Genomic DNA, 14,495 nt, shown 5'->3' with positions numbered 1-14,495 from the left:
TATTCCATAAACCAAGCTTACAGAAAAAGCCAAGCTTATTTTGGTAAGTCAGGTTTATTAATGGCGGATTCTGACTTCCAACTATATATTATATATATATTGTTAAAAGCAAAAAAAAAAAAAAAAAATATATATATATATATATATATATATATATATATATATATATATATATATATATATATATATATATATATATATATATAGTTGGAAGTCAGAATTATTAGCCCCCCTTTGAATTTTTTATTTGAATATTTCCCAAATGATGATTAACAGAGCAAGGACATTTTCACAGTGTGTCTGATAATATTCTTTTCTTCTGGAGAAAGACTTATTTGTTCTATTTCGGCTAGAATAAAACCAGTTTTTAATTAAAAAAAAAAGTCATTTTAAGGTCAATATTATTAGCCCCTTTAAGCTATATTTTTACGATAGTCTACTACAGAACAAACCATTGTTAGACAATAACTTGCCTATTTACACCTGCCTAGTTCACCTAGTTAAGCCTTTAAATGTTACTTAAAGCTGTATAGAAGTGTCTTGAAAAATATCTAGTAAAATAATATTTATTATCATCATGGCAAAGATAAAATAAATCAGTTATTAGAAATGAGTTATTAAAAATGTTATGTTTAGAAATGTGCTGAAAAAAATCTCTCCGTTAAACAGGAATTGGGGAAAAAATAAACAGGGGGGCAAATAATTCTGACTTCAACTGTATATACACACACACACACATGCTCGCAACTTTAAGAATAGAATGATAATATAAAAATTATATTTAAATTCAAATAAGTGATTGCAAACAAAACAAATGCAAACTAAATTATCTTCTTTTATATTCCTGTTGATTATATATATATGTGTGTGTGTGTGTGTGTGTGTGTGTGTGTGTGTGTGTGTGTGTGTGTGTTTGTGTGTGTTTTTTCAGCTTAGTGCCTTTAATTAATCCGGGGTCACCACAGCGGATTGAACAGCCAACAGAACAGTGTAGTATAGAAACATTTATACTACACACTTACTCTCATTCATACACTACGGACGATTTAGCTTATTATTACCCTACAATTACAATTGTAGGGTACAATTACAATTACCCTATATAGCGCATGCCACATGTTTTTGTATTTGGGGGAAATGGAGCACTCCCACATGAACACGGGGAGAAGAAGCACTGGCTAATATAAAGAAGAAAACTACATTTCTCAAATAATAACTTTAAAGCTATAAACTGAGTGGAGTAATTAGGACATGGATCTAATGTGCTTACATTTAGCACATTTTGTATGTTACAGGAAGCCTGCACTGCATTAAAACTTTTCCTTGCAAGCAACAATTGGCAGTAAATGCATATTCTCTCTCTCTCTCTCTTTCTCACACACACACACACACACACACACACACACACACACACACACACACACACACACACACACACACACACACACACACACACACACACACACACACACACACACACACACACACACACACACGTGCAAGCACAATTTTAATGTATTATGACAAATATTTAATTTCATGTTAATAGGCCTAAATAATTGCCTATATTTTAAAATATATTGCTACACATGTAGCCTATTGACCAATCTGCAGTTTTCTGTCAGCCGTATTATTTGATTATATGTTTAAATTCTTATATGTTTGAACTCAAAATAATCTTCATGGTCCAGGATCAACATCAGTAAATTTTAATCTTGATGGTCCAGGATCAACATCACTTAACTTGAATCTTGATGGTCCAGGATCAACATCAGTGAACATGAATCTTGATGGTCCAGGATCAACATCAGTGAAATTTAATCTTGATGGTCCAGGATCAACATCAGTGAATTTGAATCTTGATGGTCCAGGATCAACATCAGTAAAATTTAATCTTGATGGTCCAGGATCAACATCAGTGAACTTGAATCTTGATGGTCCAGGATCAACATCAGTAAACTTGAATCTTGATGGTCCAGGATCAACATCAGTGAATTTGAATCTTGATGGTCCAGGATCAACATCAGTGAATTTGAATCTTGATGGTCCAGGATCAACATCAGTGAATATGAATGTTGATGGTCCAGGATCAACATCAGTGAACTTGAATGTTGATGGTCCAGGATCAACATCAGTGAATATGAATCTTGATGGTCCAGGATCAACATCAGTGAACTTGAATGTTGATGGTCCAGGATCAACATCAGTGAATTTGAATCTTGATGGTCCAGGATCAACATCAGTGAAATTTAATCTTGATGGTCCAGGATCAACATCAGTGAACTTGAATCTTGATGGTCCAGGATCAACATCACTGAATTTGAATCTTGATGGTCCAGGATCAACATCAGTGAACTTGAATCTTGATGGTCCAGGATCAACATCAGTGAACTTGAATCTTGATGGTCCAGGATCAACATCAGTGAATTTGAATCTTGATGGTCCAGGATCAACATCAGTGAATTTGAATCTTGATGGTTCAGGATCAACATCAGTGAAATTTAATCTTGATGGTCCAGGATCAACATCAGTGAACTTGAATCTTGATGGTCCAGGATCAACATCAGTGAATTTGAATCTTGATGGTCCAGGATCAACATCAGTGAACTTGAATGTTGATGGTCCAGGATCAACATCAGTGAATTTGAATCTTGATGGTCCAGGATCAACATCAGTGAAATTTAATCTTGATGGTCCAGGATCAACATCAGTGAACTTGAATCTTGATGGTCCAGGATCAACATCAGTGAATTTGAATCTTGATGGTCCAGGATCAACATCAGTGAACTTGAATCTTGATGGTCCAGGATCAACATCAGTGAACTTGAATCTTGATGGTCCAGGATCAACATCACTTAACTTGAATCTTGATGGTCCAGGATCAACATCAGTGAACTTGAATCTTGATGGTCCAGGATTAATATCAGTGAATTTGAATCTTGATGGTCCAGGATCAACATCAGTGAACTTGAATCTTGATTGTCCAGGATCAACATCAGTGAATTTGAATCTTGATGGTCCAGGATCAATATCAGTGAATTTGAATCTTGATGGTCCAGGATCAACATCAGTGAACTTGAATCTTGATGGTCCAGGATCAACATCAGTGAATATGAATCTTGATGGTCCAGGATCAACATCAGTGAACTTGAATCTTGATTGTCCAGGATCAACATCAGTGAATTTGAATCTTGATGGTCCAGGATCAATATCAGTGAATTTGAATCTTGATGGTCCAGGATCAACATCAGTGAACTTGAATCTTGATGGTCCAGGATCAACATCAGTGAATATGAATCTTGATGGTCCAGGATCAACATCAGTAAACTTGAATCTTGATGGTCCAGGATCAACATCAGTGAATTTGAATCTTGATGGTCCAGGATCAACATCAGTGAACTTGAATCTTGATGGTCCAGGATCAACATCAGTGAATATGAATCTTGATGGTCCAGGATCAACATCAGTGAACTTGAATCTTGATGGTCCAGTATCAACATCAGTAAACTTGAATCTTGATGGTCCAGGATCAACATCAGTGAATTTGAATCTTGATGGTCCAGGATCAACATCAGTGAATTTGAATCTTGATGGTCCAGGATCAACATCAGTGAACTTGAATCTTGATGGTCCAGGATCAACATCAGTGAATATGAATCTTGATGGTCCAGGATCAACATCAGTAAACTTGAATCTTGATGGTCCAGGATCAACATCAGTGAATTTGAATCTTGATGGTCCAGGATCAACATCAGTGAATATGAATCTTGATGGTCCAGGATCAACATCAGTGAACTTGAATCTTGATGGTCCAGTATCAACATCAGTAAACTTGAATCTTGATGGTCCAGGATCAACATCAGTGAATTTGAATCTTGATGGTCCAGGATCAACATCAGTGAATTTGAATCTTGATGGTCCAGGATCAACATCAGTGAACTTGAATCTTGATGGTCCAGGATCAACATCACTGAATTTAATCTTGATGGTCCAGGATCAACATCACTGAATTTAATCTTGATGGTCCAGGATCAATATCAGTGAATTTGAATCTTGATGGTCCAGGATCAACATCACTGAATTTGAATCTTGATGGTCCAGGATCAACATCAGTGAACTTGAATCTTGATGGTCCAGGATCAACATCAGTGAAATTTATTCTTGATGGTCCAGGATCAACATCAGTGAAATTTATTCTTGATGGTCCAGGATCAACATCACTGAATTTGAATCTCGATGGTTCAGGATCAACATCAGTGAATTTGAATCTTGATGGTCCAGGATCAACATCAGTGAATTTGAATCTCGATGGTCCAGGATCAACATCACTGAATTTGAATCTTGATTGTCCAGGATCAACATCAGTGAAATTTATTCTTGATGGTCCAGGATCAACTTCAGTGAAATTTATTCTTGATGGTCCAGGATCAACATCACTGAATTTGAATCTCGATGGTCCAGGATCAACATCAGTGAATATGAATGTTGATGGTCCAGGATCAACATCAGTGAAATTTAATCTTGTAAAAGATAGTTCAAACTTAGTTACTGGCAACTTATGCTGGGAAACTAGCCTGTTCCTGGGCAGGCTAACTCTCAGGCAACCCTCAAGTCTTAAATTCAAGCTTAATCAAAGTAATGTTAAAATTCACCTGCCATAATCTGATGCCAGATTAACCACTTAAAAATGATTAGAACTTTATAGTCACTCAATAGCAAAAAATAAATAAAAAAAATTATATATATATATATATATAAATATATATATATATATATATATATATATATATATATATATATATATATATATATATATATATATATATATACTGTGAAACATCCATACACACTCATACACATTCCTTCACTACGGCCAATTTAGATTTTTCAATTCACCTATAGCACATGCCGCATAACTCGGAATTCTGACTTTATAACTCGCAATTCTGACTTAACAACTCACAATTTTGACTTAATAACTCGCAATATCGACATTATAACTTAGATTTCTGACTTTATAATTTGTTTTTACGTTGTATTTATTTTTTATTCTGTGTCGGGAACGGGCTTCCATACATTGCTGATCTTTTATGAATATAAAAAACTTTTTTTCACGCCTGCACACTAGGTGGTGCAACGCGCTCTTGAACTAATCGTCCTGTAGTCTCTAACCGCTGAGAAGAAGAGTCCCTTGAATCGGCTCATGCTCAAAACAGCAGAAAGCACACTGGGTGATGGATCTGTCTACCAGCAGCAGCAGTAGCGATGACGAGTTTATATTTATGCTGTTTAAAGAGGAGAGGAAAAGAAAGAGACGTTATTGGGTGCACCCTATACTCGAGGAGAGAGAAGTGCACGGGGATTTCCGCAGACTGATAAAGGAGTTAAAGTTGTATCACGACCGCTTCCATCGCTATTTCAGGGTGTCTGTCAGTCAGTTTGAAAGTTTGCTGAAGCTGGTGGCTCCTTCACTCTGCAAATCACGAACAAACTTCAGAAAACCCATCAACCCCGAGCAGCGTTTGGCAGTGTGTTTACGGTGAGTGGAAACAGAAAGCAAACTGTGTATTGTTATGATAAACAAATGTCCCCCCCATGAGTTTATAGTATTATAACTTAAAGTCATTGTATGCGCTCTTAAGTGGTGTTGGACGATCTGAACTAGTACTGTTAATACATTAAAATATGTATTAAACTTTTAATTTAAAAAATGAAACTTTTATTATAAAGTCGTTTCTAATATGTCAAGGTGATTGTCTGTGCTGTAGAAACGACTCTTGTTTATTTGGTGATCAGTCCAACACTTTTTCAGAAGGTTGTTTCTAATGTATACCTAATGTAACTTATAGAGCTAAAATTGGTTTTATATTCGCACATTCAGACTTTCCACTTAATAATATAATTTCATAAAATTATTATTTGCAAACTCTAAATAGCAAAATCATATTAGCAGCCAGTGACTATCAAAGTCCAACATTGTTCACAGTCAAATAATCAGCGTTAATGTTGTTTTCAAGCCACACTTGCATGCTAATTCCGGTCGAATATTCAAAGTAGCATGGTAAACCAGTGGTTCTCAAACTTTTTTTTAATAAGTACCACCTCAGAAAACAATTGTCTCTCCCAAGTACCACCATGCAGAGCAGTATTGAAAAACAGTAGCGTAGTTGGCCTAGTAAAGCTGCTACAGCTTTGCACAGTTCAAAAATGTGGCAGATTAATTCCTACTATTAAGAATATTTATTATCGTCAGTCACTTTAAACATTATAAATAGTCTGAACATTAACACTGGACTGTGCTTATTTGTAAAAAAAAAAAAAAACATAAGCAAAAAACAAACAAACAAACAAAAAAAATGTCAACATTTAAATTAAAATGTTCTTTTAAAAGTTAAAAATAGTAGGTTACTTTTCTAAAAAAAAAAAATAATAATTTCTGGATCTCAGAAATATAGGCTATATGTCATCTTATATTCATATATAAATCATTTTTTATACATTTTGAAATATATGTAACATGTACACATGATATATTTGATTCCTCCGCGTACCACTAAAAGGAAGCCCGCGTACCACTAGTGGTACACGTACCACAGTTTGAGAACCACTGTGGTAAACAATATAGGGACTTCTAAATGAACGAATGTGCGAATATAAAACCAACTTTACCTCTATACCTAATGTTATTGTATGTACGATAGACAGTGGTGTAAAGTAACTTATTACAAATACTCAAATTACTGTAATTGAGTAGTTTTTCTCAGGAATTGTAATTTACTAAGTAGTTTTAAAATGTGTACTTTTACTATAGAGGTAAAGTTGGTTTTATATTCACATATTTGGACTTTCTCCTTAATAATTACATTTCATAAAAGTATTATTTGCAAAATCTAAATAACGAAATCATATTAGCAGCCAGTGACTATCAACGTACAACATTGTTTACAGTCAAATAAACAGTGTTAATGTTGTTTTCAAGTCACATTTGCGGGTTATTTCATACTGAATATTCAAACTGCCGTGATAAACAATATAGGGAGTGCCACAAGTTGTCACTGAACGAATGAGTGAATATAAAACCAATTCACCTCAATACTTTTACCTTCCCTTGAGCACATTTTAGTTCAGTATTGGTACTTTTAGTCCACTACTTTCCTTCAAAATGCAATCACTATATTATTTTTATCTTGTCTCAAGAGTTCACACTTAGCTGATGAGTTATAAAAGCTTGTTTGGCATGCTGTCCCGGGAGAGAGCCCCGAGCTCAAGGGATCCTCGAGCCCGGGGTTTCCTCCCGTTGGCAGAGCGAGAGGGGAGCCTGAGCTCGGTGGATCTCAGAACTCCCTGACTGCGGTAACTAAGGGAACAGAGGGGTTAGACAAATGCTTAACTGTTATACTTGTTTAATGCCTTTGGATGGTGGGAGGAAACCGGAGAAATTTCAGCACTTTTTTTAAAGCATTTTCAAGATGCATTTTCATGCTTTTCCAGCACTTAACAACTACAGTTAATTCCGTTTATATATGTTGTATGTACTTTTCACATTTCATTCCACTGTCCTATTTAAAAACCACAATATGACTTCTTTCAACTGAAATTGTTGAATACTTTAGAGCATAGATTTATTGGGATAGTTCACCCAAAAATGATTAAAAAAATCAATAAAAAAGTCCAGTTATTGGATGAAGATTGTTTTTAAGTTTGGTCTCTTTCTACCCAAGTTGATGCCTCAAGAAATGAGCTTACAGTCAGATTTTGTTTCGATTTCGTTCATAATAATACATGTGCATTGCTATTTTTTTTTTACAGTCATTGGTTTGGCGTTTCAGGTGCAAAAATGCATTCTGGGGAAATGTCTCTTAAATGTGTATGAAGCTAATAATATGCCAAAACAATCTGATTTTGAATCGTGTTCATTTGAATTATTGATAATTGTAAGTTCATAAAACTGATTATTATATTCAATTACAAATATTTGAATTTGAATTTCTTAACTAAAAGAAATTCAAATTTAAAACATTTAATAGCATATAGTAATCAGTTTTATTTACACATTTGTTAATAATTGAAATGAACAATTCTAATTCAGATTGTTTTGGCATATTAGCTTCATAAACACGCACATGTGGTGAACATTTTGCAATGAAAACTGGTCACACGGCATCTATTTATGCACTGGCACACATGCTCCCAAATATTTTTTGAGGTCACATATAAAAATTTGTGCGCATATGCAACCAAAAGGGTCGCAATTTCGAGCCCTGCAATTTCAAATTCAAGCAGGTTCCAAAATCCAAGCACTTTTCTAACCTTGAAAACACTTTATTAAAAATCAAGCATTTTCCAGGATTTCCAGCACCCGTAGGAACCCTGTAATCAAATTTTTAAGATAACAAATACAAAAAAAAAAAGCATATGAAAATTTCAGACCTTGCACCAGCCTTTACTGTATATTGCCAAACACACAAAGCACTTTACCATCATATGAGGAGGTCTAATAATAATGCGATTATGCTATGCAGCATTCGTGCCTACACATTGTTAGATTTTGAAATACTGCATGTGTGTTTTTTATTTCAGCTTCCTCGGCACTGGGGATTCATACAGAACCATTGCGTCCAGCCTAAGCCTCGGCATCTCTACAGTGGCACGGGTTGTTGCGGAGACATGTGATGCCATTTGGAGCTGCCTAAAAGACGAGTACATGCCAGTGCCCACTGAAGATGTGTGGCGGAGCATCGCAAAGAGGTTTCAAGAACGATGGAGCCTCCCTAATTGTTTGGGAGTAATAGACGGGAAACGCATCGCTGTTCAGTCCCCTGGAAATTCAGCCACGTTCCTTTACGATTACAAAGGCACATTTTCAGTGGTTTTGCTAACTCTGACTGACGCCGATTACCGCTTTCTAGTGGTAGACGTGGGCAGCTGTGGAAGCAGTAGTGATGTGGGCATCTTCACAAATTCAGCACTTGGCAAAGCACTTCAAGATGGAGCCTTCAACTTCCCAGCACCAGCTGAACTTCCTGGTGCTCCTGAACTCGGAAAGGTAAATCACGTGATAGTGGCAAATGAAACGTTCCCACTGAAACCGTACCTCCTGCGGCCATACCCCGGGCGACAGCTCCTCCCGGAAATGAAAGTTTTCAATTGCAGATTGTCCCGAGCGCGCCAGGTTTCAGAAAACTGCTTCAGCAACCTCAGCCAACGTTTCAGATTCTTTCAGCGCCGTTTACAGGTGAGCCCCGCTGTTGCTGATTCTGCAGTAAAAGCAGCCTGTATCCTGTGCAATTACGTGAGTCCATCAGAACAGAATATACAAGATCTACAAGAGGACGACGGCAGCGGTTGCGTGGTCATCGAACCGCTTAGGCAAATGGGGGGATATCGGGCATCCCATGAAGCACAGAGTGTTCGAAACACTTATAAAAAGTACTTCAACTCCCCTGCTGGACAAGTGGATTGGCAGTATGAACATGTGTCCAATGGTCTGGGGGGTGATTAGCTCATTTAAAGGGTTAGTTCACCCTGAAATGAACACTAGCCCTTGATTAACTCTCCCTAAAAGCATCCGTGATGTGTTTGACTTTCTTGTTTCAGATAAATTTGGATTATTGTCTTTAATCAGAACACTTTCATGTAACACTTGTGTACTGTTCAATTTGTTTACCCTTTTATTATGTTCGTGGCTGTTTTTGCCTCATTGACTTCCATTTATAGTGATATTTTTTGATTGTAAAGCCATGACACCAATTAATCGGGCATTCTTGATTGTTAGTGTTTTTGACTGTTGGGAAGAGGTAAAACCTTAGATTTTTACTGTCAATCTTCAGTTGGCCCCATTAACCCTTTAGGCCGTACTCACACTAGGTACAGTTGCCTCGAACCGGGCCACAGCACGCTTGTCCCCCCTCCCATCTCCCCAGACGGCCCGCACTCACACCACAATCGGGCCTCCTCATGCTTACATCATCGCTGCTGTGCTGTTCAGTGAGACGCGCTCTCTCACTCAGCAGCACAGAGGAGATTTCTCTAGTTATATCGTTTCAGTCGGTTTGTTATGCAGTGACATGCAGTCAAATATTTCGCCAAACAGTCCTTAAGGATGCGGAGACACGCAGTCAGATATTTCGCCAAACAGATCCGCTACTTTTGGCGCTCATAAACAATCATAAAGCTCTCGTGCTGCAGGAATGAGGAGGTCTGCTGAAGGCGCGCAGCTGTCGTGCTGTGAGGGGTTTGCGTCTTTAATAAACTAAGGCAGTTTGCGATCACTGAACAGTAAGAATGATTAATAAATCCATATTAAACAGCCCCTTAAACGTCACGTCTCGCTTTCAGTTTCGGGCTTTGGCCCAAGTGAACCGCGCTAAGGCACACCTCTTCCAACCGGGCCAGGGCCGGCCAAGTGAACCGTGCTTGAGCCCGATTCAGCGCACTCACACTTCTCAAACGATCCAGGAAACGGACCTGGGCACAGTACAGATGGCATAGTGTGAGTAGGCCGTTAGTTAGGCCTGTGCAAAAAAGTTTCTGATATTTAAAGTTAAAGTCAGAATTATTCGCCTCCGTTTAATTTTTTCCCCAATTTCTGTTCAATGTAGAGAAGATTTTTTTTCACATAATTCTAATCATAATAGTTTTAATAACTCATTTCTAATAACTGATTTATTTTATCTTTGCCATGATGACAGTAAATAATTTTTTCCTAGATATTTTCCAAGACACTTCTATACAGCTTAAAGTGACATTTAAAGGCTTAACTGGGTTAATTAGGATAAATAGGCAAGTTAGAGTATTTAGGCAATTAAGTTATCGAAAAAATTTATAGCTTAAAGGGGCTAATAATTTTGACCTTAAAATGGCTATTAAAAATTAAGAACTGCTTTCATTCTTGCCGAAATAAAACAAATAAGACTTTCTCCAAAAGAAAAAATATTATCAGACTTACTGTGAAAATTTCTTTACTCTGTTAAAAATCATTGGGGAAATATTCAAGAAAGAAAAACAAATTCAAAGGAGGCTAATAATTCTGACCTTAACTGCATTTGAAGTTTTATGGAGGAAAAACCAACAAATTAGAGTGTGTGTGCATAAATACACTTGCTACGCGTACCATGTTCTGAGTTCTGAGCTGCTTATTTTTTATTTTCTCAAACATATTAAGGGAAGTTTGACCTCTTCCCGACTGGGAAAACTAGCAACAACCAAGAAGGCTTTAAATCATAGGTCTCAAACTCAATTCGCGGAGGGCCGCAGCTCTGCACTGTTTTGCTCCAACCTTGGTCAAACACAGCTGATCCAACTAATGAAGGTGTTCAAGACTCCTTCGAGCACCTTGATTATTTTTTATTAGCTGTGTTTGATTAGGAATGGCGCAAAACCGCAGAGCTGCGTCCCTCCAGGAATTGAGTTTGAGACCTATGAGTCAAAAGCTTTATATGGTGTCCTGGCTTTGCAATCAAAAAATGTCATTATAAAGGTGGTCAATGGGGCAAAAACAGCCACAAACATAATGAAAGGGTAGTCAATTTGCCCAGTGTAGTGTTGAATTTCTGAAACATTTCAAAGTATTTTCCAAAATGTGTGTCAAAGTAAGATTTGTCACCAAAATCATTCCTTTTGCTGAAACACAGATAAATTTGAGGCCACATTAAGACTCAAAATCAAAACATCCCTAACAGCACATCAGGGTTAATGTGCACACCCGTCACCAGGATTTGATTGGCCATAAAAAATTTCCTAGTGAGATAAAAACAATAATGAAAATGTGTCTTTAAGTTCTAAGTTTAACACACTACTTTCTTATGTACATGGGACTCTTATATTGAAAATTGGATAGAGTAACAGTAATGCAACAATCTCATCACAGCTTGTCATTGCTCAATACAGTCAATTATAAGCTTAATTCGGTGCCACCTGAAAAAATTCATCTTTTGTTAGTTTAACTATTAACATATATATTGTGTGTATTGTATGTTTGTAATGAAGCAACATACACATGTAAACTATTGAATACACTTTTAAGTACGGTGGCTGAGAGAGCTTAACATGCTGCTATTTAAGAAAACGCAACACAATTACAAAAAATGTCAACAAATTAAAAAACGATCTTTATCGATTTGACAGCACACATGTTGCAAATCCTCAAAACGCAAACAAATCAATAAAACGTCTGTATTTTCACTTGCAAATAGCTCAGAACACAGTGGAGATGTTTCAGGTGGACCCTAAAATGTGATCAACTCTGCGATTTGGTTATTTTTAATGTGCTTAAGTTTGCCCTGTGCGCTCGCGATTTTTAAAGAAACGTCTTTGCTGCGTTAATCTTGTCAATGTTATTATTCAAAAATGTGTGACACACTGAGGAAGGGATTGTGCTGAAACGTTTGTGTTTTTAAATCACCCGACGTTTGTAAAAAGAAAAACAGTACGAAGCAATTACTTCATGAGCGCAAATCAATATCATTTTGATTAATATCTTTAGACTAATAAAATACAAAAGGCAAGGAAAAAAGGATGTGAAAATAAACAAACCAAAAACTCCCCTTTCAAAGATCACCTACAACATCCCTGTGCTCTAGTCGCGGCACAATAAACATTTAACAGAAGCGTCCGTCAAGTTTTAGGGTCCCCTTGAAACATTTTTGTTGTGTTCCTTTCTTTTTGTAAGTGTCGTGAGAAAATGTAGGCATTTTCATAATTTGTTTGTGTTGTGAGAAAGTGCGTCGTATTATTTAGCTCTTATGGTGATTTAATTTTTTTTTTTATCTAGAGCAAATAAGTGCCAATAAACTTGATAAAATAAGTATTGGTCGTTCGGGCAGGTGATAATAATATGATGATCTGTGGATGTTCAGATTGATTCGTATTCTTTAAACTCATAAAATACAACTCTAAGTTCAGTCAGTCCCTTTTGAACTACAGAACATGCATGCAACAGTAAAACAAGCCCCACAGTGCTCTAATTGATGAAATTAAGTCTTTGTGTAGTGAATCAATGCATTTAATTAAAGTATCTATATTTTAAAATGTATAAACACTTTTTGAATCTTAACTATGAATGGATTTATCAGAAAGAAGAAAGTCATATCCAGTACATCCTGCCTTGAGGTTGAGTAAATCATAGGTTAATTAAAATTTTTGGGTGAATAACCCTTTATGGTTTAATATCTATAGACAAAGCTGAACTGTTTTAAAATAAACTTCACTTGGCGTATTTTCTTGACTAGTCATTTCTTCTTCTGTTTTTTTAAATGTGCCTACCTGATTTCCACAAAGTCATAAGCATCCCCTCACTTCATCCTGTTGGTTGTTACATCATCAATTTTACCTCTACTTAAAACTCATCACATTAATACAACAAATAGTTCGTTCATTCATAGTCCCTTTATTTATCAGTGATGGTCACCACAGCGGAATGAACCGCCAACTATTCCAGCATATGTTTTACACAGCAGATGCCCTTCCAGCTGCAACCCAGTACTGGAAAACACCCATACACTCAGATTTCCACAACATACACTACAGCCAATTTAGTTTATTCAATTCATTATAGCACATGTCTTGAAACTGTGGGGAAAACCGAAGTTTCACAAATCAGTTACACAAATGTTGATTTTCAGTTGAGGTTTTTAATTCTGAGATTGGTACGATCAAAAGATTTGACTTTCCTTTTTTTGTTTTTAAAGTACAATTATTTTAGTATTTGTGCTAAAACCTTTGAATACAGTGACTTTATTAAATTTATTTCACCTTTACTTCATTACTGTAGTCCTTAAGAAAGGACGGGTAACATTTGCTCACTGCGTAGACTGGAAATGTTAATGGAATACAACATTTATGAGACGTACACAGAAAAAAAGTTATCAAGTTTACAGTAAATAAAAAGAAAACAGCTTTAGTTGACAATGCAACATAAATATGATGATGATGTGTTACGTATTTGATATTTATATCTCCACTGTAAAGATGTATTTTCATAAAATGTTAGTAATCTAGTTCAGTGGTTCTCAAAGTGGGGAACGGGACCCCCTGGGGGTCATGAGACAATGAGGAGGGAGTCGCTTGGTGACTTCCAAAAATCTCATGTATTTTATTAAACTATTAGAACTATCATATTTTATCCATAACCTGCAGAATATAAATAGTTTTAACTTATATTTAATATATACTTAATATTTAAAAGTTACATAAATAATTGTGCAAATAAACAGTCATCAGCCTTTTAAATGTATTTTTTCCATTGGATTGCAACCCCTGGGGTTATTATGCTATAACATCACAGCAATAGTTGCAGCAGATTGATTTTTTTACAGTACAATGTTAAACTTTGACATCTATATGGCACTTACGTACAGTTGAAGTCAGAATTATTAGCCCCCCTGAATTATTAGCACCCGTTTATTTTTTTCCCCAATTTCTGTTTAACAAAAAGAAGATTATTTCAACGCATTTCTAAACATAATAGTTTTAATAACTCATTTCTAATAACTGAT

At 36.1% G+C, this 14,495-nt stretch overlaps 2 protein-coding genes across 2 annotated transcripts in view; one reads left to right on the top strand and one right to left on the bottom strand.

Annotated features, from left to right (window-relative positions):
• Nucleotides 1-14,495, bottom strand: part of tln1 (talin 1) — a 1,269,505-nt gene that overhangs the window by 779,532 nt on the left and 475,478 nt on the right. The gene's annotated exons all lie outside the window — the stretch shown is intronic.
• On the top strand, nucleotides 5,210-13,216 carry LOC103911715 (uncharacterized). The gene is made up of 2 exons (XM_087270147.1): nucleotides 5,210-5,539; nucleotides 8,581-13,216. Exons 1-2 carry the CDS (start codon nucleotides 5,235-5,237, stop codon nucleotides 9,500-9,502), a joined length of 1,227 nt encoding a protein of 408 aa, XP_087126273.1. The 5' UTR covers nucleotides 5,210-5,234; the 3' UTR covers nucleotides 9,503-13,216.

This window comes from Danio rerio, chromosome 10 (assembly GCF_052040795.2).
Source record: "Danio rerio strain M-AB ecotype USA chromosome 10, GRCz13ab, whole genome shotgun sequence".
NCBI lineage: Eukaryota > Metazoa > Chordata > Actinopteri > Cypriniformes > Danionidae > Danio > Danio rerio.
This window is presented reverse-complemented; position numbering and strand designations above follow the sequence as displayed.

What these genes read in the sequence shown, in the direction of transcription:
- LOC103911715 (XM_087270147.1), top strand. Translation starts at nt 5,235, where the DNA reads ATGGATCTGTCTACCAGCAGCAGCAGTAGCGATGACGAGTTTATATTT. An exon ending in CGTTTGGCAGTGTGTTTACG is followed by an intron (nt 5,540 to 8,580) that starts GTGAGTGGAAAC and finishes TTTTTATTTCAG; the next exon opens with CTTCCTCGGCACTGGGGATT.